The sequence below is a fragment of the Amblyomma maculatum genome, chromosome 1 (assembly GCF_055883805.1).
Source record: "Amblyomma maculatum isolate TAMU_Amacu chromosome 1, ASM5588380v1, whole genome shotgun sequence".
Lineage (NCBI taxonomy): Eukaryota > Metazoa > Arthropoda > Arachnida > Ixodida > Ixodidae > Amblyomma > Amblyomma maculatum.
The window spans coordinates 330,452,103-330,463,187 of record NC_139344.1 but is presented as its reverse complement, the minus strand read 5'-3'; the positions used below and the strand labels follow the sequence as shown (position 1 = coordinate 330,463,187).

General features: G+C 42.9%; 1 protein-coding gene across 1 annotated transcript; it reads right to left on the bottom strand.

Moving 5' to 3' along the window:
* Window positions 1–4,693: 4,693 nt before the first annotated feature.
* LOC146207416 (uncharacterized) lies at window positions 4,694–6,752 on the bottom strand. Its single transcript, XM_084587204.1, has 2 exons — window positions 6,672–6,752; window positions 4,694–6,585 (listed from the first exon to the last, which is right to left on the bottom strand). Exon 2 carries the CDS (start codon window positions 6,565–6,567, stop codon window positions 5,512–5,514), a length of 1,056 nt encoding a protein of 351 aa, XP_084443330.1. The 5' UTR covers window positions 6,568–6,585; window positions 6,672–6,752; the 3' UTR covers window positions 4,694–5,511.
* Window positions 6,753–11,085: the final 4,333 nt, after the last annotated feature.

Here is an 11,085-nt window from a genome sequence, read left to right as displayed (position 1 = left end):
GAGCGGACTGTAACCTCGCAAAGGGATATAAAAAAATTACTTGCATATGATCTCATATACGCCGCAATCTTGGAAGACTGGATTGTGCGGAAATGCGTGAGATCCCACCAAATATTTCTGACCATATTATGTGTCTGGCAAACAGGATTCATAGGTGGCGAATTATAACTTATCCTAATTTATCTTCAAGCAGTTTGAACGTCACGTGACCGGATATCTCATCTAGCGTTGTTAGTCATGTTATGATTAAACAAAGTGTCTCGATCGTGCACAATACAAATGCGAGCTTGCACAGCTTCTTTGTTTGAACACCTTTCCTTATTCGTCACCTACTTCGGTAATAACGTTGCTAGTCGCTTGTTATGACATAATTGCAACAGCGCGACTAAAGTTCATGAAAATGTGGTGCTAGTTGTAATCTTGAAATATTTAACGAGCCGGATCAATAGCGAAGGTACCAATTCGACTGAGCCTTGCAGATTCTTCAAATAGGTTGACTTGTCAGTGAACCCTGCCTTTTGAAACTACAAATGAGAGCAGGAGAAAAAAGGTGTTCAGCCGATCATTTCTCCTGCCCCACACATAGGTACATAGAGTAAAAGACAGATGCTATCTTTATTGTATGCAACTGAAAACTGAAATGGAATTTGTTTAATTCGATGCTTGAATAAACCGACGAGGAAAAAAAAACGTGCTAGTATGTTGAGCGTGTTGCTGTTTCCGCGTCTGTACTGCGCCAACGCGCTGTGTATTTTAATCGCATTCTGAAACCTTCGCTACCTACACGGTACACCACAGTGGCATATAGCAGAAAATAGATACATACCGCCCGGGGCTGGCACCGTGTGTTCTTTGGAATTCCAAGAGGCTAGCGCAGAATTGATTTCTGTTGCGGAGGATCAGCGGAGACGTGAACACGACGCTGGCAGGGATGCTTCTTCTTCTAGTGCATGGACACGTGCAGCGCATGACACTCTTATTATTCTTCTTGTCCTTTTTAAACATGGCATGTGCTCTGCTATTTCTTTTTTATCAGTCCCATTTCTTTGCCCTTCGTAACCGGATTCGAATAAAAATATATTTTTGGGACTTCGCAATAGTGAACAGTAATCCTTCAAATTTTTATATCACGGAGAGCAAAAAAGAAGGGAAAATACAGTTAATACCCACTCCCCGTAAGAATAAGGAAACCTGGCGTGTTCTTTATAGTGATGCGAGAAAAAAAGAAAATGTTGTTAAATTTGTCAGAAGTATGGTTTCAAAGTGAGCAGTTTCATTGTTGTGGTGAATTGTGGCAAAAGCGAACTTCTGTTCACAAAACTTTGAGAGTCGTTTAGGTAACGCCTAAGCGCTGACGCGATAACGTACATGTTTTCCTGATACGTTTGGCAACTGTTGGCGCGATTCCAGTCACGGCATCGACGCCATTTTATCGAAAACAGCTGTATACGGTATGACGTAATATTAGCTGGGGCTTGACTCCGTTCAAGGTGATTAAGAGTGTGACAGCATCATTTGACATAGTTTGGCACTGTTTTTCCTGGCAGTTTGGTTTTGAAAGTCTGAAATAGAGTTTAGCGAAGTGTTCAACAACGTTAGGTTGTTTTTCGTCCTGGGAGAAGTAAATACGCAGTGTCCGTCTCATTTCTCAGTGGAAACATACATATATATCCCAGTGTTTGGCAAAGTGTTAAACGTAGTTCGTTTCGTTTTGGGTGGAACGAAAGGCCGAAAACCCGTCTCACTTCTCGGTGGATACATAAGATTAGAACTAACGACATACAATTGGAGATAATGTATCATCGTCTTGAGTTCCTATCGGAAGGCAGTGTCCAATTTGACTAGCAGATGAATGCTAAATGAGAAGTAAAATGGTCTATGACCGCATCCTGAACACACCACAAATAGCGATTGCGTCCGTCACAGTTTTCGTCCCAAATCACTGGCGCATTTTTTTCTGACAGATTTTGTTTTTAATTCTGGGTTACTGTGACGACAGCGGTGACTCCTTTCTAATCGGACTGGCTATATATGCTGTCGGTAAAAAACTCGACGTGATGGCTGTAGCGCTATACGCGAGGTCGATTTGAAGCTTTCAGGTTAACGAGCTGCGTTCATGTGGCTATCATAGCCTCAACGAAACTGGACCAAAATTTGTGCCGAAGTATAATGAACTGTGCCTAATTTGATGGTACGACCATCAAATATGGCCCAGGTTACCTACAAAATTTAGCCTGGTCACACAAAAGTAAATAAATTCACCGAGTGGACCCTGCCTTAGCTGGACCTACTTGCAGTAATAATAAGAAATATTTATTTCCGGTGTCGTTTATACACACTATACTCTGCGCCGCTCAGCCACAATTCTTCTTGAATGCGGCACAGGTAGCCGCGTAAGTTCGTGGTGATCTTTTATGCACGTCAACATGAAAGGGTTAGTTTCTTTTAGTGCTACATAACTATTACAAGCATTGTGAGCAAACCTCGATATATCTATGAGGCTTCCAGACTCGTGCAGCAGCAACGCAGTATTTAGTAAGGTCAGCTGCTTGACTAAAAAGTGTCTAGATACTTTCCTGCAGCACCTAAATGTTGTTTGTTTGGCTATATGGCTTGTAAAATCCTTATACTGGTAGATCAAAAGGAACTAGATCATCATGCACTAAATACGCATATAAAATCTGTTGCACTAGAAATCTAAGAGTGCATGCTAATAGTGTTATTTGTAACTGCAAGTTCATTGCGCTCATTTAGTCATTATGCGGCGACTCCTTTTATTTCTTGTCCCGTTCGGCCTTCGTAGCTGCTGTGTCACTTTTGTACGAATTATGTGTAGAGATTTTGAAATAATGAAACATGATATAAAGATTGCAACATTTTTATTTTTACTAGAACGAAACTAAATAAACAAAATTCTGTCATAGCCGCTTCCAAATCCGGATTCTCGAAAATACCCGCCCTGCAATGATTAGTATATCTCTTATCGCATTATCATTCCCACAATAAAACAAGTATCTGGGTCTGGTGCAAGACCAGCATCTTGAGATTAATCGCTACGAACGAGGAGAGCATGCAGAAAAAAGACGGAACAAGCGTACACTATGTAAAAAAAAAAAAAAAATTGTAAGTGGCGAACAGTTATCACGTCTTCTTTTTTGCCTTGTGTGTGTCACGAGGAACCTTGAGGCTTGCGAAAATTTAATTGTCCGCCAGACAACACGTGGTTATGACGTTATTTGTGTTTTTTAGTTTTCACTTCATTGTTTAATGGTTCTCACACTTCTAAGAGGCTGCTGGTTACATATCATCAGTTATGTTTTGAGCTAATGGGCTTCTGAGCAAGCTATAGATACGCTACTATGTAAATCTGTATTGTGAAACCTAGAAAGAAGTGAATCGCACCTTGACAAAAAACTCCATCTATATCACCTGCGCTCACTGTTCCTGATTCAGGCTGCTTCTGTATGACATGACTTAAGCAGTCCTCCAGTTGTTTCTAGTTTCGCCTCATCGTCGTTTTGAGAGCTCCTAATACATATTTGTAAGTATTTAAAAGGCTCACGGCGTCTTTCTTTACGTTAATTGAAAATAACCCTTTATCGAAGAGAAATCGGAAAGCTTCTCTGTGAGGCCTGCCAGAAAGCCTTCTTCAGTAAGCTTAAACCAAGCAGCAATGCTGTGAAAACTGCAGAATGACCAGCTGAGCCAGTTTTTTCAGGGAGATAGAGGGCAGCGCTTCGTGTGTTTAGCCGCGGTAAGCACTAGCTCCAAGATTGACGGCTTGTTTTTACTACTTACGCGGTGAATGTTTGGCGGCAGCATTTATTCTCAATATAGCATCACCGCCTGAAACACGTAGCTGTTGGTTGTTCTTGGTAGCGCGTGGTAGTTTGTAGTGCAGTGGACGAAGGTACGAACGCCAATGTGAGAACAGTAGACATCCAGATGCATGTCGCCACGCACTTGGCGCTACCACTGCCATGCAAGAACTTATCAGAAAAAGCATGCTCATGCAGAAGTAATCGTCGTTCATCCGCTTCAGTTTGCGTAGTGCAGAACTATTCACTGAGCGGATCGAAGCATACACCCAAAGCACGAAAACGTTGAAACGCAGCCACGTGTAGCGCCAATTACTAAAAACCCATCATACCAGACAAATTACACTGCGGTAGCATAACGCGATCGGTACTATATAACAAGGACCCAAAGCAAAGTGCCCAGCGCTGTCTGCGCACGTAGAATAAAATAAAAAAGCTAATACCGGCAGCGACACGTTAGAGGCAAAAACTGTATTGCTCATTATGCCCATTTCTAGTCTCTTTATTATTGCGTCTGCCCTGTAGTCCGCACGTAAAAGATAGAGCAACTTTCATTAATAAGTTAAATTTCTTGGTGACGTCGCAAGGCCTGCATAACAGTTTTCGTAGTGAGGCATTGCCATAACACCCAGATTATTGCCATTTCTTCTGTGCGGCCGTTTTCTTATTTATCTTTTTGTTCACCCATTCTAATATATGTTTCCTGCCAAGAAGGCAGAATTGCAGTTAGAACACTTTTGTACGCATGTACAAATGTGCAGGACAGGCCGTGGCTTTATACGATTCTATTTTTGTTCATTTCTTCAGAGGGTTCTTTATTGACAGCGCAACAGCAACAAGCGCTAAGATTATACGCTTTTTACTTTCCCTGGTGTTTATTTTATTTCTGCAATTGCGTTCACATTTTTCAATGGGGATCATTCAGCCGAAATAGTCATTTTAATAAAGCATCAGGTCTTCACTACTTTTTATCAAACAAACATTCAGCGTTGGCGCATGCTAGCCGAAAGTAGTTCAGAGCCCTTTACTATACGCAATCCTCCTCGCAGGGCGCGCAAAATTACGAGTAATTGAGCCTCACATATCACAACACTCTAGGCAATAAATAAGAACATATAGTGGCCCATTTAGCACTCCATGAATGCGTTAACCTACCAGAATGCCAAGACCGATGGCACTCGACAGACCATGCCTGTGGAGTACAACGTGCACGGGAGAGCTTTTGGCAACTGAATGAGACAAGCGAGGGAAATTCCCAACCCCCAGAAGGCCATTATATACCGCGGGGAATGCGCCGCGCAGTTGGCGCAGGAGCCTCGCTGGCGAAAATTATTTCTTTGTAGCTGCTGGGTTCAAGCGCTCTGTGTGTCGAGAAAAGTAACTTTTCTAGCTATCCGTGGGGGGGCACGCGAAATACGCGAAGCAATTATGACGCGCTGATAACCTGCGGTAGAGGTTGGCATAGGACGAACAAAGTAATAGTGTAAAGCAAAGAAGTGAATACGAAAATTACGCGCCGAAAGGGTCTTACTTTATTGTCATGTTTAAAAACCTAAATGCAGCGCGGTAATTTAATGTCAGCCGCTGTACACTCACGGATGATCCAGATACTGCAGATGACGTCTTGAAAATGGAAATGAAGCAGGTGTGACGGAGATTGGAGTCACGGGCTGTGCTCGAGATACCTGTCCGTTTAAAAGAAGCGCAGTGTCGTGGCGGCACCCTCCGGAGTGTCTAGGGACAGGACACCAGGCTGGGAAACCGGAGGATCCGAAGTGATTGCAGCCGTTGTAGGTTCCGATTCAGTCGGCGCCGTGGTGGTCACGTTGAGGGTGTGCTCAGAAAACAGGGTAACAGGGGCGGCCTCAGACGTGGGAGGAGTAGATGCGGACAGGGTTGCCGATGCCGGCACACCTGAGACCTCCGTGGAAGGTTGGGTAGTCAGACCAGCAGTGCGTCCCGATAGATCGCTGTCGGCTCCAACCAAGACTGTGGGTAGAGATGGTGTGGCTGTGGTCGTGGTTACAACGAAAGGAGCAGTTGAGGGTTCTGCTGCCGCTTCCAGGTCTCTGCCTAAGGCGACCGGAACACTGCTAGTAAGATTGAAGGACTGGAACCCTGGGCCGAGCTCCGATGCAGGTATCAGGACTGAAATGGACACCTGGGCCATTGGAATGCCGTTCTGTGGGAGCATTTGCACAATTTGTTGGCCATGCTTCCAGGGAGCGCGGATGCCGTGTGCGTGCATGGACTGGTGCTGCTGATGAGGGTGGGGAACGGGTTGATGAGGATTGCTCGTCTGATGCTGTGACGTACGATTTAGCCAGAGGGGCGTGTTTTGTAGCGCCGCCACAACGGGGTCCACAAGCCGATCAACGGCAGTCCTGACACGCGTGGTAAGGTTGTAAAGCGCTTGTTGCGAAGAAGCCAGCATCGATGAACCCGCACTCACCGGCGGCTTGGGGCTGGTGGTTGGGGACGCGCCCTGTTTGATAGCGACCTTCGCTATTGGGATCTTCACTACTCGGCAGACGAGTGTCTTCATAAAGGCACCATCGCTGGAGAGAATCCAATTTCCAGGTCGAATTGCTGGGTGTGCATGGGCAGGTACGTTGTGGGGGCGCACTCCATGACTATGAGGATTGTACAAGGGATAGTGGTACCCGTACGTCCGCTCTGACGGCGCCGGACTGGAACATACAGCAACAACGAAGAAGGCTAGGGCCAGGGCTGCGAACCTGAAATGCATTTTGGAGCGCTATGCTCTCTGAAAAGAAGAAAGGGAACAAAAATGAACTGGAACGGTATGCTGAACACAAGCAGGCGTTAGCAAGGACGCAAAGTGAGACCTACCTCGGCTCAGCTCGCTTCCGTGAAGAGTGGTGTCGTCCACGTCTATGTGGGCCGTTTTATACGGCATCCATTGGTTATTCGATGAAGAAAAAATTGCAAGCATGCGTCACGTGGTTTTGGTTATCGCAAACCCTTATCATGGTGCAGTATTTCATCGCTAAAAAAAAGCAGGATCGCATCGATGAGGGTGTCGTACTTTGGTGCTGGCATTCCGCTGATTTGAAAGATCGACATTGGTAAACAAGAATAAATTAGGCCTACATACCCATATCAGCTAAGTCGAATGATAACGGCTAGCATGAATTGCCACTTATTTCTTGTTCTATATTTACTAATGCAAAAGAAGGTGTAGCTAAAATAAACCTTCCCTAGTAGTTACCACCGTTTTTCATTGCTTTTCTAAGCCAAATACGTAATATATTAGAATTTATCTGTTTTCCACTATACGTCACTAAGATTTCGAATGAAACAATATACGTAATATTAAGAATTTGGTTATTTAGGAAATAAACTTTCGTGGTATAGTGCCCCAGGGCTCTGCGTGATTTTTTTCTTTTCGACCTTTAAGTTCATTTCAATGAAACTTATGTAGCACAAATGTTTACATTGTTTTTTTTTTTTTTAACGTATCTACCAGGCCTAAACAGATGCGTTCCTGGTGGCCCGAAGATCTTGTGTTCGAATTCAGACTAAAATGTCGAAGACTTGAAGCAAGATCAATCATTTATTAAAGTTAATTATTTCAGAGAAGCCGTCTATTAATTCACATTTTCTAAATTTGTTTACGGCATGATAGACACAGTCGCTTAAGCGAAGCCTAGCCCTTAACTAACTAACCAACTAGCCAACTAGCCAACTAACTAACTAACTAACTAACTAACTAACTAACTAACTAACTAACTAACTAACTAACTAACTAACTAACTAACTAACTAACTAACTAACTAACTAACTAACTAACTAACTAACTAACTAACTAACTAACTAACTAACTAACTAACTAACTAACTAACTAACTAACTAACTAACTAACTAACTAACTAACTAACTAACTAACTAACTAACTAACTAACTAACTAACTAACTAACTAACTAACTAACTAACTAACTAACTAACTAACTAACTAACTAACTAACTAACTAACTAACTAACTAACTAACTAACTAACTAACTAACTAACTAACTAACTAACTAACTAACTAACTAACTAACTAACTAACTAACTAACTAACTAACTAACTAACTAACTAACTAACTAACTAACTAACTAACTAACTAACTAACTAACTAACTAACTAACTAACTAACTAACTAACTAACTAACTAACTAACTAACTAACTAACTAACTAACTAACTAACTAACTAACTAACTAACTGACTGACTGACTGACTGACTGACTGACTAACTAACTATTAATTCACATTCAAACTCTTCTCTTTCGCTATTTTCATACCAGACATACGCGCATAACGTCGCGGTTGACATGGGCTTTTCACCTGACAACGGTGCGCCAAGGACGACGCCGTCCCTTCTGCGAAACGAGACACGCTATCGCGTGCAAGGCGGAGAAATCCAGTCTGTAGATCAAATATATGTAAACGCCTAAATTTTAAATATCCGTCACAATGGTCCGAAATTGGTGTGATCGAGTCGCATGTTGTTTGTGGTAGAAAAAGTACTGCAAGAAAATTGCTCGCCATTCCTGCTTCTTAACCGTCATCTATTGTTTCATATCGTTTGATGGCAAAATTCCACTATTGCTGAGAACGTACTTCAGCAGGAACCGCGGAATGAGGAATACTTTCTTAGCTTGAACTTTTTCGTACCCTGTGCTGTGCGTCAGCTCTGAGCGCGGTGTTGGAAGAAAAATGTAATACTTTCCCGTTGCTTGCAACCGCGTAAATGCAAGTTCTTAGACTTTGACTTTGCTTGGAAGATGTGGGAGGTAGAGAAAAAAGGCTCTTACAGTTAGCTATCATTTCTTCCTGAAGTTTCACATGCACTTCTGCCATGTTATTTAGAATTAGGGCACGTGCATTATACCTTATATTGAAGTTAGAATGCTGAAATATTTATCAGGGCTTGTAAGCATGTTTGTCGGTTTTACTCATCGTACGTAATTACTAAATTTTGCTCATAAATATATATACTACCTGCTAATTTCCTATATTCAGCATCACTGATATGCTGCTAACGAGAGGATAGGATTTATAATACCTGGAATGAAGTGCCATGCGCTTGAATTATGCAGTTTCGAGGGAAACAAAACATACAAGTCGTGCTCCGTTTCATTTCCAGTTAGTATATGTATGCTCCCGAAGGTTCCCCACGTTCACCGAATTATAGCCGCCGGCAAACATTTGAGGGCGCGTCGCCAGTTATTTTCCGGAAGGGTTCATCATACTGTGAGTATCATTACTTGGCCTCAGATTGCAAACTTCATGGTGTTTTGCGTCACGCTTTCTTGATTTTCCCCCGCCGGGGTGGCTCAGTGGTTACGGCACTGAACTTCTGTTCCCAAAGACGCGGGATCGAATCCCGATCTCGGTGGCAGCTTTTCGATGGAGGCGAAAAGCAAGGCGCCCGTGTGCTGTGCGATGTCAGTGCAAGTTAAAGAACCCCAGGTGGTCGAAATTTCCGGAGTCCTACACTACGGAAACCCCACGAAACCCAAACCCCTTGATTTTCGCAGAGTAGTTTTATTAATTACAAGCGAACAATCCGCAAGGCAAGGGTATACGGGTCGACATGAAGCTGATTCAGCTTTAATAAAGAAGGAAGCCCCAGTCAATATTTTCACTGTAAAAATTCGCTAAGGCAAGTCTTCTTTCTAAAGCCGCAATTGCTGGCAGGTAGGTTAGAGCAATGGTGTCCCAAGAACGGCCTGTGCAAAATCAGCACGTACTGAGAGGACCAAGCTTATCTGTAGCGATGGAGTGGTGGGTTTCGGGCCAAATATTGGCTTATCTTAGCGCAGTCGCTTTGTTTGGAATGCTCTGCTAGCAATTTTGTCCTTCTTGCAGCTATGCGGCAGCGCTTCAGCACAAGGACTACTGCGAAATCAGCTCCCTGCATTAAAATTGCCCACGTTTGCCTCACAAGTGAACATTTCAGCATTCTAGACAAGCCTATTGATACCTGCGCTTAAGAGAGACCGAAGAATTGGTTGCGACTAGCGACGTGCCGCTTATATCATCCCGGTAACCCCGAATTCATGTCTCATATGCGTGTATACCGGTTACTTTGCGAGAAGTATCGCACAAAATCTGTAACGATGAAACTTCTTAATATGTTGTTACTTATGCGTTATTGTGGAATCTGTTTTCGCCCCCACATTCATTCTGCGAAACTATATAGTTACAGATTATGGCGATCGCTGTGTCGAAGTTCTTACAGTATGCGCTGGAAGCACTCAAGCGAACTTCGATGCCAGCTTTCACTGTAGCGGAAAGGAAGAGGTTGCAACAAGCAAAAAGCAAAATTGTGTTCTTCTAATTTAAAGCTGATTTTTCGAAAATGTGCTTGGCGGAAGAATTGAAATTACAAACAATCGAGTAAGATTTCCACTTATAGTGTAATATCGAAGCCTTTGGTTGCCAGCTGAGGAAGTATTTTACAATTGTTAAGAGCACAGTTCACTTGGGCGTTAGCCCAGTATGCTACTGTCTAGTAGAGGTAAAAATAAGAACTACGTAAGTGCCAGTGCGGCGGCTCAGTAGTTTGGGCCTTCAACTGCATAACGTTAGTCAAACTACTTAAGCTGACAACTAGAAGGTAACTAGTTGACTAGTAAGGTAATTATAGACAAGCTAATTTGTATTGAGAGGTTGTTTTTCACATCTTGGTATTTATTATCCGAACACAAGAAATTCCACCACATGGGTATCCTCGCATATCGCTTCGCCATCTATATTAGCTTAATTTGGTGAATATTTGGCGTCGGCGACAGATGAATTCTTTCAGAAAGAATCGGAAAATGTGTACGCACCTTACTAATTAACAGCCCCGAGCGGAATTCGCAACCGTGCAACGCTAAGATCAGCTCCATATGCCACAGATTTACATTACTGGTATTCGCAGTTTCCTTGTAACAATAAAAAAAAAAAAACACGTTTTATACAAGAGCCGTCAGCAGCACGTTGACTGAAGTGAGAAAGCTAAAGGGGTCAGATTGCTTTGCAGGCTTGAATCGTGCAGTGCGCACGATCCTTATATAAGTTTCTGGTAAGTGTCTCAGAAAAAACCGAAAGAACAAGAAGTAGTAGTAAAAATAGTAAAACCACACATATTCGCTCGTTCAGTAATGATTTGTGTTACAATCATCTTTAGACGGGCTAAGTTCCCCAGTTTGTTCAAAAAGAGAGGTTCTTGCTGCAGTAGAAAGTATTATTTCATTCTAACATGTCTCGCC